Raw genomic sequence first — 15,632 nt, forward strand, 5'->3', positions numbered from 1 at the left:
TTGGAAAAACACTTGTAAAAAGTATTGATCAGTTGACTATATAACCTCACTTGAAATTTTCAAAATCGAAATTTCCAGCCATTTCTCTCGCACTCCGAGCTCTTAATTGGGACGGAAATGTGCAAAATAAAAATGTTTATTTTCTTCATGAAAAATGTAATATTATTGAAGAGCACTGAAAAAATAACTTTGCAATGTAAACTTTAGCCGTATCTGCTTTGGTCTCGAAAATATCCGGAAAAAACGAAAAACCAGCAATTTCGAGAAATCAATTTGACCCCTTAAATATGCAAGTAGGCAGTAGTTAATTTTTTGTGAGCGTTTGTACTTCCAAGTGGACAGTTGGAACGTAATTTATTCGATCCAGGTTGTAGGGCGGTGCAGTATTCGCTCGAAGGTACATTCCAGACAAAAATTCGCTCCGCAACGTTCGGGACGAACTTTTATTTCCGATTCTGCGTACAAGTACTTTGTTGAATCATTGATGTAAAACGATTCGGCTAAAAAATTGATTGCGCCGTCTGGACTGGCGAGTTGAACGTTCGATTCGTTCCTTGGCCGTGACTTGTTTTTGCTGCAGACCTACCTCAAGACCGCCAACGCAGCGGCCTGCTCCGGACATCGCATCACCGCAGTAAATTCAAGGGCCGCCGAACCAAACGGCTCGCAGAGCCGGGAGTACTTGGCACTGATTTTTTTTTTTTTTTTTTTTTTTTCATAATTCGAGAATAAATGAATTTTGACAGGTTGGAGGAACGGCAATTGAAACTCCAGTAATTACAACGGGAAACATCGACTCGGAGTGATCGTATCGAAAGTACAAGTTTAACTTAACCTTATTTTGATGTCGTAAAATAAATGAATTTGATGTTTCTCGTTGCAAGTTTGACTGCAAAGTGTATGGAAAATAATAAAAATTTTATTGAAATTTAACTCGTGTACAAAATGGCCTCAACGCTCAGCCATGTTCCGTTGTTGCTGTTTGTTTGTTCGCCGTCCGGTAGCGAAGAACTCGCGATTTCAGTGGCTCGGCGATGAGTCGCAGTAGTCGGAGTGGTTGCAGTCACGGACTCCGGGAGCGATCCTGTAACAGAACTTTCGGGAATGTTTTTCGGAACTTACCACCGCACAAGAGCCGCAGCTAACCTTCCGGAGTGGAGGAAGAGAAACGTACGTACGACCACAGAATAGTGCCACTTCGATTTTCGGAATTTTGAAGGGGCTTCGAAGGCTGCCAGATCAACTTGGAGTCAACAGAGTGTGAAAAAACTCGCGGAGGAGCGTCGAGATCGAGTGAAAAAGCGTCAAAAAATTCCGTTCGATCAAAATTATCTTCGTTACTTTCATTTTTAAATCACAAACAAAAACTCGTGAGCGTTTTTTCCTCACCGGAAGTGTCAAAAATCGGATGAAATATAGAAATATTTAAAAAACACGAATCACACCGACTTGATCACAGTGCACAAGAGAACTCAACGCAAAACCGCAATTTTGAATGTAACCAACCGATTAGCCACGTCAAAAAAACAATTAACCAACAATCTGGAATGCATCTCGTCGCCGTTCCGGAACAAACTCACAGAGCACAATTATTTCCTTAGTTCTCTCGCTTCACAGGCAACTGCACTGGACGAAATAATTGCAAAAACGTGACGAAAGAACGAAAAACTTTAGCGAGGAACTTGCAACCGTTGTAAAACCACGGAGACGTGAGCTTTCGAGTGCGCAACTTATATTTTCCTTATTCCCCAAGGGATTCGTGAGAAAGAGCATTATTTAGAGCATTTTAAGTCACAAATCACGCATGCTGTCGTTTCGTCAACCCCGCGAGTTGTCGGAACCATCAAACTTTAAACTCGATAATTAATCTCGTATTATTTCGTGTATACATGTGGACGAGTGTGAAAATTATAACCCAATCGATTTTTCTTGTTTTTTTCGCTGCGTCAGTCGCATCAATTTCGTTATATTTGTTTTTCTCAAACACGTGGGCTTTAGTAGTACACTTTGTTCCACTGCACCTTGGTTCGTCGACGGGGGTAGATCGGAACAGTTTATCGCACTCCGACCCTCGGATAACCTTATTTTTCCGAAAGCATCTCATCTGTTATCAAATTCCTCATCATTTTCAACATGATTTTTAATTAAAAAAATCGAAGATCCCACTTTTCGCGTGTGCTCGAGAGCTTCCGATCTTCCACCCGTTGACGAGAACACCGACACTGTTTTAATACATCACTGTACACATTATATTCGTTATCTTTTCCCTCGAGAATTATTTAATGCAAGTATATTTTCACAGAGCTTCCGCACTTGGCCGCGACATAACCTCTCTTCTTTTCCCGAGAGCAGCGCGTCTTCACAGATTCCTCAAAAGCGTTCACCCCTGTTTATTATTTCCCATTCGAAATAAATCGACATCGTCCACCTTCGCAATCTCGTCCTTCATTATTTCCTCCCCTCGATCATCAGCCCCTTTACGATAACAACTAAAAGTTCACTAATCACATAACTTTAAACGCTAAAAAAAAATCATACTAGTTCACTAGTCACTTAAATTTTATCCTTAGAAAAAAAATATATATGTTTATATATATATATATTATATATGTGGAGAAGAGCAACGAAACAAATCGATTCCACTGTTCACTCAACCGTTACGTTAGAAAAAAACAACGAACTAACATTGATTCGCGTGGAAAGAGTCGATTTGTTTTCATCTTTCTCGACCTACACTCACGATTTTAACTTTTCTTTGTCAATCGGGCCATCACCAGAGCGCACCAATTTTTCTTCCTTTTTTTTTGCCTTTCTTTCTCTTTTTTTTTCTCTCTCTCTCTCTCTCTCTTTCTTTCTCTCGTTTTTGTTTACTTCGCACTCCTTGAAAACTCTCACAATTTTTCGATAACTTTTACGACACAAGCACTTACTTTTGAAAACTTACGACACACGAGAATCTACATATTTCTTTTAGTGCATTAGTACACCAAAGGAAATATTCACCTGTTATTTATATATATATATATATATGTATGTATATATATACATGTATGAGGAATAATACAAATTTCATTTTTCAGTAACTAAATTTAGGCTTTGCTCTCGCTTTTGTAACTGGACAACGTTAATTTTTTCATGCTTTTTTCCATCCCCCACCCCCGGCACGAAAGTTCTTTTTTTCACCACGTATTTAAAGAGGATTCTGGATTATTCGTTCTCACTATTTCTCGCTAGGCTTTTCCGATGATTTTTAAGTTTTTAGTCGACTCGAGTGGTTTGAAGATGATTCAAGTGTAAATAAAAAAGTTGGAGGTTATTTAGTTTCGTCGAGAGATTACGAAAGTGTCGGGGGGCTTTGTTGAATACGAGCTCGTTTTAAGACATTTCGAGAAAGTTTAGCCGGGCGTTTCTCGTTATAAAATGTAATTCGATCCGCGACTGTAATTTCGGCATCGATGCCAGAGTAAAAAAAAATGGAGCGGAACGATTTGAATATTGTAAAAAACATATTGGTCACGAGGGAGTAAAAAAAAAGGTAAAGGAAAAGGAAAAGGAAAAGCAGAGCGAGGAGGCTCGTTGGGAGGATGACGAAAGCGAGGAGCGAACGAGGAAGGAGGTTCGTGGGAGGCTTTAAGCGCTACCGCCCTTGACGACGACGATAACGAGATGATCCTCCTTGAGGCCTTCCTCGCTGAGACTCGGACACGTGCGCTTGAGGAGCTCCGTGGAGAAGGCGCAGGGCGGAAAAGCGTAGAGGACTCCGGTGCCCTCGGTGTCTTTGTTGAGGAGGGAGATGACGCCGGCGGCTTCTTTTTGTTTGAGATAAGAGACCAAGTTCCTGAGAGGTCGGGTCTGGACGTTGGCATCGTCGTTGGTGATGGCGGCGCTGGATCCGGCGAGCCCGAGGAAGATGGCGTGGGAGCTGGAGGTCTGGATGCGCTTGGAAACGTCGTCGAGCTTGGGCTGGTCGAGTCGGAGTCTCTGGGTGATGCGGAGCATGTGTTTGCCCTCCTCGTCCTTCATGAGGGCCTCGATGATGTCGGTGTCGCCGTCGGTGAGGTGGAACTTGGCCGGGAAGAGGGAGTTTTTGAGTATGAGCGCGCCTTGCCAGACGGCGATGGACTTCCTCGCGACCTCGGCGAGGGTCCGGGAGCTCGAGAGCATCCCGGTCCTCGCGGTTTCGGAGTCCGAGTCCGAGTCGAGGTGAGCCCGTCGCCGGGGGGAGCGAGACCTGGAGCGGTCGACGCCGGGCTCCCGGGAGAGGGAACGCCGGATCCCGCGCGGGGGCTCGTACTCGATCTCCGGTGGGGGCCTGCGGGACGGCCACTCAGGATCGTCCCGCGGGTAAGCTCCGGGCTCCGGGTAAGCCCCGCGGTAGCCGCTGGACGTAGCTCCGCCTCGGGAAGCCCCGCCACCGCCGCCGCCGCCTCGCCGCTCGTGCCACGAGGCCCCGGAGCTGCCTCGGCCCCGGAAACCCCCGCCGCCGCTGCTGCCACCGGTTCTGGGCCCGTACGAGAACTCCGGCTCGGGGGGATAGCCGTCGTAGGGAGAGGCGTCGTAGTCGAGCTGGGGCGGCCTCTGACGGAATTCACCGGCAGGACCGTCCTCGGGGGGATAAGCCCGTGGCTTGTAGCCGGTCGTCTGCGTGACGTCGGCGAAATCGACTCGGAGCCTCCGGTCCGGGCCGCCGAGGGGGAAACCCCGCATTTCTTTGACCGCGGCCTGCGCCGCGTCGATGGAATCGTACAAAATGTAAGCGTAGCTCTCCCCTTTGACGTAATCGATCTTCTTTATGGCACCGAACCGATCGAACTCCCGCTCGAGCTGCGGTATCGAGGTCCACGGTCCGAGGCCTCCGACCCAAATCTTCGTGGTCGGTGTCGCCTTCCCGTAGCCGATTTTGCACTGGAATTTACCGATGTACTGACCCGAGAGCTCCACTTTGCAGCGGTGGGCCATGTCGAGGGTGTTGAAGCGAACGAAAGCGTAGGCGTTCCCGGTCCCGGGCGGGGGCCGCTTTATGTCGATGTCGTCGACGATCCCGTACTTTGAGAATATGCGGCGAAGCTCCTCCTCGGTTATGTTGATCTCGAGGTTCCCCGCGAACAGAGTCCTCGTCGCCAGGGGATCGTCCTCCGGCTGCACGTGGTGAAGGTAGTTCGGGAACTTGTCCTTCTTGTTCTCGATCCTCTCGAAACCGTGCACCGGGTGCCTTATCATCATGTGACGCGGGGGACCCCCTCCGTAATGATGCGGCGGCCCTCCTCCGGGGTGGTGCGGGTGCGGAGGCCCGTGGTGCATCGGTGGCCGGACGAACTCGTGGTGCGGCGGCGGAATCGCCTCCCTCCGGAGCTCCCGGTGCGGCGGTAGACCAACCGGTGGCCCGTACACTCTCTCGTAACGCTCGATCGGCCGGTGTCGCTCCGCCGGACCCGGCGACCTCGCGTAGTAACGATCGTACTCCGGCGGCGTCATCGACCTCGGCCTCCTGTAAGTCTCCGGCCGCTCGTACACCGGCTCCACGATCGCTACCTTATCGTACATCATTATTCTCGGCTTAGCGTGTTTCGCGTCGCGCGCGTCCTCAGAATTTCTAAAACAAACGAAGGCCACTCTCTCGTCCAGCTCGTGCGATATCTTTATCGAGAAGTCACCGAATTTCTTGTACTCTCGGTAAATCGTTTCCTTTATTATCTCGTCGCTCGCTTTCGAGTGTATCGAACTCACGCACAATACTTTGTAGCTGTACCCGCGCTCCGGCGGCAACTCCCGCGATGCTGCGCGCAGGTAATCTTCCCGGTGGGAATTTGTCTCCACGTAACGAGCGTGTGACGATCCTCGGGGCGGCAAACTCGGGCTCCGGGCTCCTCTGCTGCGACGCCTCATTCTCTCAGGAGTTATTCGCTCGTCGCTCGACTCGTCGTATCTGTAAAATACACATTTTTCTTATTCAACGTCCCAACTTTTCTTAACTGATAGAACTATCAGCTCCTCCTTTCATGCGAGCTTTTACTTTTGTTATCCGTCGCTTGGCTCGTGCAAATACCGGGGAGAGAAAAGCATTTTCAGGGTGTCTAATTTTGACCAGAACAGAAACTTCATGACTTTTAAGGCTTTTTAAGTCAAGGAACAGGAATTTTTCATGACTTTTCTTAAGGTTCTGATACTTTTTATTCTTCTTTTAATTATACAAAAATTCAATAAAAATAACAAAGAAATGATATTTTATTTTGAAATAAAGAATCTTTTTTTTCTTACAAACTATTCATTCGATATTCGTTTTTATATCGATGATGAGTATTGACGAACCAGACATTGTCGCCGCCCCGAGAATTTTGAAATCATGTTGAAGAAAACCAAAAAATCGACAATGACAATGAGCGTTGCAGAGATCTTAAAAAATCAGGTTGTTTGGTCATTTTTCATGACATTTAATGATTTTTTCAGGTCCGAGTGTAATTTCATGACATTTAAGAATTTTCATGACTTTTCAGGTCGTTAGACACCCTGATTTTATAATATTCAGGAACGAGCTATTGTAGTTGCCGTTGTTATTCTCATTTTTGACAAACAATCGCACATCACGGAAGACCTGAATTACAAGTGAAATATGGAAATATGTTTTTATACGTATTTCATCTGAGAAGCGATAAATTAACTGGGTTTTTTGCTCAATTCGAATCTAATAAACTCTCGTTTGAAAATCCACTTTTTATTTTTCTCCAACTTTCTTCCCGTATTCATAAATAACGCTTATCACTGTGAGGTTTGTTCTACCGTTTTACTCTGGAAAATTCTCTATTCGAGCACGTTTTGTATGCTAGCGGCTAGTTTATGCATAATCTATTGTTCTTTTTATCGCTCTAACAGAATATTTTGAGATATTGACGCTACTCGGAGTGTATTTTTCCATGGGAAATCATATTATACAGTAGCGACGACAAAAATTATTCAGACTTTGATTCCATGATTTGTTCTGCTGTTTCACTTCATTTTTCTAATGTACATAATGTTTTTCACGGTTATGTCACTTTTGAATCACTCGTGTGTCTGTCAATTCTATTGTTTTCTTGCCAAAAGAAAAAAACATTTGCGTTGCGTTATTCTTGCATGTTTTCAATTCAACTTTTTCTGTCCATATTTTTTTGGGGCCCTCAAACACGCACGCTTTCCTTTGAGAGCCGTAGTACCATGAAACTTTTTTTTTATTAACCAACCGTGCGGTGCAAAAAATTATTTTTTTAATTTTTAGGCCCTCCGAGTTTAACAGAGAAGTAAAAAAACGAAAAATGCTAAAACTCTTACAACAAACTTCTTTGAGGAATTAAAGATTTTCGCAAAACCGAAAAATAATGATTTGAGAAACAGTTTGAAAAGAATTGTTTAGAATTTGTTAATTCGTCGATTAAAACTCATGCAAAGATAACCTGTTCCGAAGGTTTTTGTAACGAGATTGGAGGATGAAACTCGTTAGCAAATTATTGATCCCTATGGAAAAAAAAGGAGACAAAAATAAACCCCTAGCATAATCGTGCTTGAAAAGTCATGTTACAAATAATGTGAAGGTTTGTCTGAAGAGTGATAGAAAATTTTTGTTCCAGTTTCAACGTTAGAGTAAAAAAAAACAATTATTCAAATTTCGTGAAATGATTACGAAAAAGTCTAAAAAACAAAGACAACGTATTTGTGTTCATAACAATATGTCACAAAAATAATATCCGCGATGTCTCAAATAATGGCAAAACTCGATGGAATCGTAAGAGAAGTGGAAAAAACCGACAAGAAAAAGAGAAAGTGCGTGTGTCGACGGGTATGTTCGGTATATTGCCCGAAATGTATAGCATGAAAGAAAATGGTTGGCGCTTGGGTATCTCTTGCCTACAAAAAGAGCCCGAGAGCGAAGCTCGGAGGAAAGAAAAATGGCCGACGATGGACGCGTTAGAAGTTTGAGGGAGGTGGATGTCAATTTTTAGGACACAGAACGCAAAATGGCAAAGAAAAACGATTGAGATGTTGAAATGCATGATAATGTAAAAATAGAGAATAATTGATGAACGATGTTTATGTGCGTTTAGATAAAAATTGAACAGCGTACCGCCCCATCGAAGATCTCGTTCTCTTGACGCGAGGCGGTGGAGTATCACGACTGGAGCTTCTCTTCATGTTGTTACGGATCTTAACCGTGATTTTGTGCCGGTCGTCACGCGGAATCCCAATCATCAACGCTGCCTTTTGTTAACGAACTTTCCACACGTCAAATTTCGGAAATATTAATGTTAAACACCTTTATCCCCGACTCTATGACTATTTGAAGTTTTTTTTGTTAATTCTCGGAACGCCCAGCCAAAAGAGCTGGTTTTTTTTGCAAAAGAACGAAAAAAAAGATCACTCGATCGTCACGCGATGGACGCACACCTTTTCAGCGGGGCCGATACAACACTGAAGAACTGAACGAACGCCCCGCGACCCACGTCACCCACGAGACTTCTCTCTACGCCGCAATTTTGGGCACGAGTCTTTACCCCGAAGCGATCAATTTTCGGAGTGGGAGAAATAACTAGAGGGCGCTAGTATCAGGCGGGAGAGAGAAGCCGAAGAAAGCCAGCGCTTCGTTGGTTTCTCTCAACTAAACGGTACAACGGATAATTTATTATTTAAAAACATACATTTTTTAACAACAATTTGGTAAATTATTATTTAAAAGTCCAAGTTCGTGGAAATTGAAGTAATTTCGAACCTGCGAACCTCAGCTTTGGCAAAAGTCACATAAAAATGGCGCGGAATTCGAATTGAAATTCCATCAATATATGACAATCTAACAGTATTAAATAGAGGATCTGAAAAAATAATCGATAGGAAATCAGGAAAATTAATCATATGGAAAAAAATCTATAAAAAATATGAAAACTTTATTTGTTGTTTTTTTTTTCTATTTCGTACAAGATTTTGATCGAAAACTTTCGAGAATCCTTCGAGTGTAATTTTAATTAATCCAAGTAAAAGCTTGAAGGAATTAGCGACCTCACCGCTTTGACGTGTATCGATAACAATAACAATACTCATAATAATTATAATAAATAATCGATAAAAAAGTTTCTAGGAACAAATAATTAACACTGAATATACAGGCGTGAGTAACTCACAGGGACAAAAGACAAATTAAAATTGAATCATCGAGCTTCTATCGGAGGTCGAAGACAGGGTGAAGCAATGAAATTCCATCTTTTTCTTCGAGCAATCTTTTCACGAGTTGTTCAACAGAATCTCTCGTTTCCTAAAATCATAAAAATATGAAATATTCATTAACTTTGGTCGTCGAAATGGTAATTTATGGAACCGATGAGTTCGACACCGAATTCAATGTCGAAAAAGCACACCGAAAATTTTGCCCTCGTTTTTCACGAGTTAAAATTTCCTCCGATCAAGTATCTGCCAGAATTTTTTTAATATTCAGTGATTCGAGCATGTTGGGTAAATTTTTTATGGAAAATTTTCGACTTCGCTAAACTTTCATAATGACTATGAAAAAAAAAGAAAAAAAAAAAAAACAAATTGATGGAAAAATGATTGCGAGGCTTTTCCAGCCAAATTTCGGTCTTGAACTCGAGTTTTTAATCGCTCCGACTAAAGCACCTCGATGGAGTTTCGTTCGATCTGAAGTCCACGATGAAGTTGCTCGAGGCTGAGAGCCCAAAGCTGGCATCCTGTTCGAGCTATCCACAAATTTTCGCTCAAAGCTCCGACAACGAGATTTTTTGCGGCGACTTTGCGTCGAGAATCGAAGAATTGGTTTCTCACATTCTCCATATCGATGGTACAAGGGACGATAGTTTTTCTCATCAAATTGTCTTTCTTTGTTCCACGTTTCATATTTTCGAGCATCGCGATCAGTCGTTGTTTATTATTTTTGTCTGGCAAATCAGTCGCTTTTTTCGCCAGTTTTTGAGACTTTATTGGCCCGGTGGTCCTGTCGTATTTCATCAATTGAGAGCTCGACTGATTCTCACTCGCTGCCAAATCTCGATAATATCCACGCTCCTCCGGAGACAATTCTTTCCAACGTTTCGTCAAGGTTGTAGCGACCTCGACGAAATTTATTCCCGGATTTTCTTCGATTACTGTAATTCATAAACGGTTGAGCAACTTTTCTCATTTTCTCAATGAAATAATGAAGATTTTATCGTTTTAAATAACACACACTTTGACGTCTCATTTCCTTCGAAAACTTCAGGAATCCTTTACAGCCGGTTGAACTCGGGTCCGGTTCTTCCCTCGTCCCCTTCGATTCCCCCTGCATCACGTTTTTCACGACATTTCCGTATGGTTGAACGTCTGTGCCGCCCTGAATAAAATTGTTCATTTGATTTTATTTGAGTTCGACTCTCGACAGGACGAAGATGAAGAATTTTTCGTATTTTCGAAACTCAACAGTGTTTGAACGAAGAAAAATAAGGGAAATTTGATTACTCGTAAATTAGTTGGCACCTGGCCTTTGCTCCATGCTTCCAACGTGAAATTCCCGTTGCCTTTCGTCTCGTTGCTGTTCGAATTGCCATTATGCACCTCGACGTCGTTTAACACGGTCGAAACTTGCTCAGCCTTTAAATTAGGCAATCCCGAAATTTCCTCCACGGTAAAATCTTCTCCCAAGTCAACGACGGGCAACTGGCTTATTGTTTCCGTCATTTCTTCGAGCGAGTCATCAATTTTTTGTGCTGCATTGGAGCTGCGATTTTCTTTGTTCAAATGGCTCGCTTCAACCCTGCGATTCGGTTTTCCTGGCGTTTTTTTATTCTCCTTGTCAATTTTTCTTTTCTTACAGGCCGGCGAATTGAAATTTTCTGCAGAAAGACTCATCTCGGTGCTCGTGCAGTCAAAGTATTCCGTACTTTCGTCGACGAGCGCGATTTTATCGCGCGCAATGTCCTGCATTTTCGGCTCCAACTCGTAATATTCTGTGAGCACTTGATCCAGAGCTTCGCTTATTTTCGACTGAAAAAATTAAACAAATTCGTGGAGTAAATTTGATCCTAAAATGCATTGCTAACTCACACGAGGAAGGAAAATTCAACTTTTTCCATCGTTTAATGCTTGCCTGGTTGGTAAGAAATATCTTCGTTTTATTCGGCTCCAAATTGACGTCGACATTGGACGTTAAAACTTGAAGATCCAACACGAAGGCCAGTTTTTTTTTAGAAGGTATTTTCTCTCCAAAATATTCGACCAAACGTTTGTTGATGGTCTGTAAAAGGAAAGGAAAATTTCCTAAAAAACTGACAGTCGCCAAAAAACGATTATAAAAAATGTCAAGCCCTGAGAACAACGTCTCAGGTGCGTTGATCTGAGGTGACAATGAAGAGAATTAAATATTTATTGAAGAAATTGAACAAAAACTGAGTTACCTTTTCAAATTCCTTATAAATAACAGGACGTTTATTGACGCATGTGTACTGTCCGGCCTGACAAAGTTCGCTCAATTCCGTAGCATCCTTTCGTGGAATAGACAAATGAATTGTGGTTTCGTATATGTTCTTTTCAACAAAATCGACCTGCGATGCGAATTTATTTCCGAAAAGTGCTGAAAGTGTTTCTTTGGGACTTGCGGTTGATGGTTTTGTCAGGAGAACACTGCCGTTTGCTCTCAAATTAATTCGCATTTGTGGTTGACAAATTGCGTAGGGGAGCAAGAGATTTTTCACTTCTTGGCTGGAATTTTTCGACGCCGTCAACAGCTGCCTCCGGACTGGCAAATCTTTGAACAAATATTTAGCCCTCACGGTTGTCCCTATCACGGAAAAAAAGGTATTCTTCAATAACTTGAAATTCTTCTTTGACATTTATTGAATTATTGAATCCGTCAAAAATCAATCTACAAACCGATGGAATGATAACAAAGCTCGCAATTCTCTATATCCCCGTTGTGATTCAGCTTATAAGATCTGGCAACGTCATCTTCCTTAGTTTTTGTAATCAAAGTCACATCAGATACTTTGCACAAAGAATTCAGTGCTTCGCCTCTGAAGCCATACGACTCTAAGGAATCTGCACAATGAAAAATCCTTGGTTGAAATTCAATAAATTAATTTTTGTTAATTTTCAATTTTCAATTTAATCACAAAATTGGATTATGTTTTTTCTCAATATTGGAATTTTTCTTCAATTTTAGCAAAACTTCGCTTGAATGTTTATTTCCAATTCCATTTCTATTTAATATCTTCACCCAAATCATTGAAGTCCCCAATTTTCGAAGTATACGACTGCAAAGCCATGAACGGCGTGTCCTCTCTTGATATTCCTTTTCCATCGTCGCTAACCTCTATAAGCGTAGCTCCGTTGTCATTCTGCAATTGTTAATGAAAAAATAGCAAATTATGAAACATTAGAATAACTCTTTACTGAGGTGAAAATTAAACATTCTACATTAAAGGTAATTATCCTTTTTTCATTTCATCTGGTCACTGCAAAGGAGAAAGTTTGAATAAAAGATTGTAAAACACCGAAATCAACTGAAAAATTTGGAGTTTTTACTATTTTTTGAATGTTTTTTATTGTTATGAGAATTTGAAATTATTCCATTACGAAAGTACATATTTAATAATTTCGTATTTTACAAGTGTTATAACTATCGTTGTAAATAATGTAAAAAGCTGCATTGATTTAACAATCGAAAATTTAAATATAGAGGATAAGAGGAAATAATGTAAGAGCAAAACCTTACGAGGTTAATTTCGATGCGCTTAGCCTGTGCATCGATTGAATTTTCAACGAGTTCTTTGACCGCAGTGACGACAGACGTGATTACTTGAGTTGTGGTTAAAAATTTAACAGTATTTTGACTGAGAGGCTTGATAGACATTTTTCAAAGTTAAATAAATAACAATTGTTAGATGACAGAAAAAATAGAAGGAATTGGCATTGTTTTGATTTAGACTCAATCTCAGCTGGAGGGACAGCGCGCGTTCCAGAGCTTCACGCAACATCCGCAGATCCGCAACGCGGCTAAGGCTGACCACGAGGCTGACACAAATGCACAAATCCAATTGAATCCGTGCATATTCCCCATTGAAGTTTTGCATTGGCATCACTGGGCTTGAACACGAAGATTCATAGAGAGGCATGATACTGATAGAAAATATGTTTCTGTTTTACCATTCGTTATAAGTATTAATGAATTTAGTACAGATAGAGCGTCGGGTTGTATTTTTTGGAGTCAGCAGTGCTGATCACTCGCTAATTCAAATATTGAAGTGCTGCATGAGCACTTGAATATGAATTAGTACGATTAAAGAAAATCACGTTGGATTTTTATTACGGGAATAATAAAAAATTCACATATATGTACATCAGTCATGCACTAACAGTTTGTATATACACATGTGACTTGATGAATCGAATATATTTATTTAACATTCACTTTTGTTTACCAAGAAACATTTTTGAACATATATACATCCGTATATATAATATAACATTATATGTATATCTATCGGAATTTTTGTCTAGCGAAGCACGAATTTTGCGTTTAACTATGATAACGCGTCTCTTTGTTCAACGAATGTGTACGCCGAGATTCAAAACGATAAAAGTTGTTATTAATCTCTCTGTGAACAACAAAAGATGAACTATGGGGAATTTGCGCCGTCCAAATTCCCAATCGACAAAAAAATATATAGAAATCAATGGAAAAACAATCGTCAAAATAATATAGACATGGCGATGGGGAATTTGCACGACGCAAATTCCTAATGGCCATGTCGCAAATAAAAAAATATTAATTAAAATTTGATAAAAATACCTTAATATATAAATATTAGAGCGCCACAAATAATGTATAATTTTAATGGATGATCATAATTTATTCAACGGTTCGGTACATACAATTTAGTGTATTGATAATTATGGCAATTAATCGGTGAATATTTACGAATGGATTTTGGATAATTCGTTCAGTTTGTTTTCGTTCTTCACGTGTTTACGTTTTCACGCGTTTACGCTTGGTCGTGTTTGGGCTATTCGCTATAGCGTAGTAGCAGAGCAGAGTGGGGATAGAGGCGTTCGGTCAGCCAGCGGGAGAGAGGGGTGACGGGCGGAGCTCGAGGCAGGGGAGAGGCGAGAGGCGTAGGCACAACATGATTCGCTTCACTCACGTCGCTCGGCCCGCTCGGCGCGCACAGGAGGGGGGAGCTCCGTCCGGGAGAGAGGCACAACACGTTTCGCTTTTCGCTTCACTCACCGCCCGGCGGGCGTAGGGTGAGGACTGGCGCGTAACGTGAGCGTGCCGTTATCGCTACGAATTGTACATTCCAGTGCATTGAGAAAACGGGGCACGAAATACGACACGTGGAATCCTACTTTATCCTGAATGACTAAAATAATCTTTTTTACGATTTAATTTTTTTCAATCAATCGATAAACAAATAAAATAGAAACCAATAAAAATTGGTAGCGGTCATAATTTAATCAATTATTGTAGCTTTAACGGTTATTTCATAATTTTAACAGTAAATTCAATCTCGCTGAAGCAACTGATCGGTCATCTAAATTACAAAATAAAAGAACTTAAGATCGTGCGAATCGATAAAAGACACGAAAACACAACGTAACGAATATTAAAGTTGAAATTTAATAAAAAATAATGATTCGCTCCTCGTCAATATACATTATTTTTCTTTAATTTCTGAGATTCCTTTTTTTGACGCAACTATAGATAAGCCGATAGGGAAGTCCTCGCACTCGATGTTATTACTATTACAAAATTTGCACATGAATGAGTATTTATTAAATTTTGGTAATTCGTGAAAAATAGTATCGAGGCAAGGGCCAGTAACGGAAAGAGTTTAGTGACGCCTGTAACATAGCTTCGAGAGTCTTGTGTATGCTCGCACGCGCGCGTGTCCGCAAGCGAGTTAAGATGCAAGCATACCCCGAGCAACGCAACGCAAAGCAAAGCACCTAACGCACGGTCCTAAAGCCATGGGGTTGTCGGCAAGCGAAGACGGACAGTCAGTAAATCTACTCCATAGCGGATAGTTTGACACAGTTCCGAGCTCGATACAGTTTCTGTATCACTTGAAGTCGCGCAGGCAAGATTCCATGCAGATAAGTCGGAGTTGCCAACGCTGCACGCTAAGCAATGCACGCAACGCGTATAACCGCAGCTATGTACAGCATTACGAATAGTTTTTACTAGTCAAATGCTAACAATAGGACGCGAGCAACCGACCACGCGTGCACGCACGCGGGCACACTCGATTCTCTATGAAACGGTGGTACAGGTTTTGTCACTACAATTGTTTCTGTTACTCGACGACATATAGGGACCGTGCGTGAGCTATAGAGAGCAGCACTACAGTCGATGAGCGCGCTCTCTCGTGTCTGAATATGCAATTTTTCTGATGATATTTTGACTGTATATCATTGAAAATAATTAATTTTTCGGAAAAAAATAATGATTAAAGTAATCAAATACGGTTTTTGTCCGATCAACAATGATCGCATTCAAAATCAAAATGACGTAAAAGGAAAAAAACTGTTTGAATCGAATGACGTTTTAAATGTCGTCGAAACAGAAAGTTTAGTGGATGAGTTGACAGTGTTTAACCTTTTGATCCACTTGGTTCGTTTCTCACTTT

General features: G+C 41.7%; 2 protein-coding genes across 4 annotated transcripts; both read right to left on the bottom strand.

Annotated features, from left to right (window-relative positions):
* Window positions 1-899: 899 nt before the first annotated feature.
* Window positions 900-8,501, bottom strand: nito (RNA-binding protein spenito). Of its 2 annotated transcripts, XM_043432809.1 has the most exons (3): window positions 8,096-8,501; window positions 5,732-5,926; window positions 900-5,593 (listed from the first exon to the last, which is right to left on the bottom strand). In XM_043432809.1, exons 1-3 carry the CDS (start codon window positions 8,218-8,220, stop codon window positions 3,631-3,633), a joined length of 2,283 nt encoding a protein of 760 aa, XP_043288744.1. In that variant the 5' UTR covers window positions 8,221-8,501; the 3' UTR covers window positions 900-3,630. The 2 variants fall into 2 exon arrangements, with proteins under 2 accessions (XP_043288744.1, XP_043288743.1); XM_043432808.1 differs by having other exon boundaries at window positions 900-5,926.
* A 389-nt stretch (window positions 8,502-8,890) lies between these two features.
* Window positions 8,891-12,998, bottom strand: LOC122418538 (PMS1 protein homolog 1-like). 2 transcript variants are annotated; one of them, XM_043432811.1, is made up of 9 exons: window positions 12,719-12,998; window positions 12,221-12,341; window positions 11,878-12,042; window positions 11,403-11,785; window positions 11,096-11,242; window positions 10,486-10,992; window positions 10,201-10,342; window positions 9,634-10,118; window positions 8,891-9,274 (listed from the first exon to the last, which is right to left on the bottom strand). In XM_043432811.1, the coding sequence occupies exons 1-9, from the start codon at window positions 12,854-12,856 to the stop codon at window positions 9,182-9,184; spliced, it is 2,181 nt and encodes a 726-aa protein (XP_043288746.1). In that variant the 5' UTR covers window positions 12,857-12,998; the 3' UTR covers window positions 8,891-9,181. The 2 variants fall into 2 exon arrangements, with proteins under 2 accessions (XP_043288746.1, XP_043288745.1); XM_043432810.1 differs by having other exon boundaries at window positions 10,468-10,992.
* Window positions 12,999-15,632: the final 2,634 nt, after the last annotated feature.

This window comes from Venturia canescens, chromosome 11 (genome assembly GCF_019457755.1).
Source record: "Venturia canescens isolate UGA chromosome 11, ASM1945775v1, whole genome shotgun sequence".
Lineage (NCBI taxonomy): Eukaryota > Metazoa > Arthropoda > Insecta > Hymenoptera > Ichneumonidae > Venturia > Venturia canescens.

Excerpts from the sequence above, each read along its gene's own strand:
- LOC122418538 (XM_043432810.1), bottom strand. The coding sequence starts at position 12,856 with ATGTCTATCAAGCCTCTCAGTCAAAATACTGTTAAATTTTTAACCACA. Across the intron at positions 12,342-12,718 it reads AGCGCATCGAAATTAACCTC|AATGACAACGGAGCTACGCT; the intron begins GTAAGGTTTTGC and ends TAACAATTGCAG. Across the intron at positions 11,786-11,877 it reads GCTTTGTTATCATTCCATCG|GGACAACCGTGAGGGCTAAA; the intron begins GTTTGTAGATTG and ends TTTCCGTGATAG.
- nito (XM_043432808.1), bottom strand. The coding sequence starts at position 8,220 with ATGATTGGGATTCCGCGTGACGACCGGCACAAAATCACGGTTAAGATC. Across the intron at positions 5,927-8,095 it reads ACGAGATCTTCGATGGGGCG|ATACGACGAGTCGAGCGACG; the intron begins GTACGCTGTTCA and ends TGTATTTTACAG.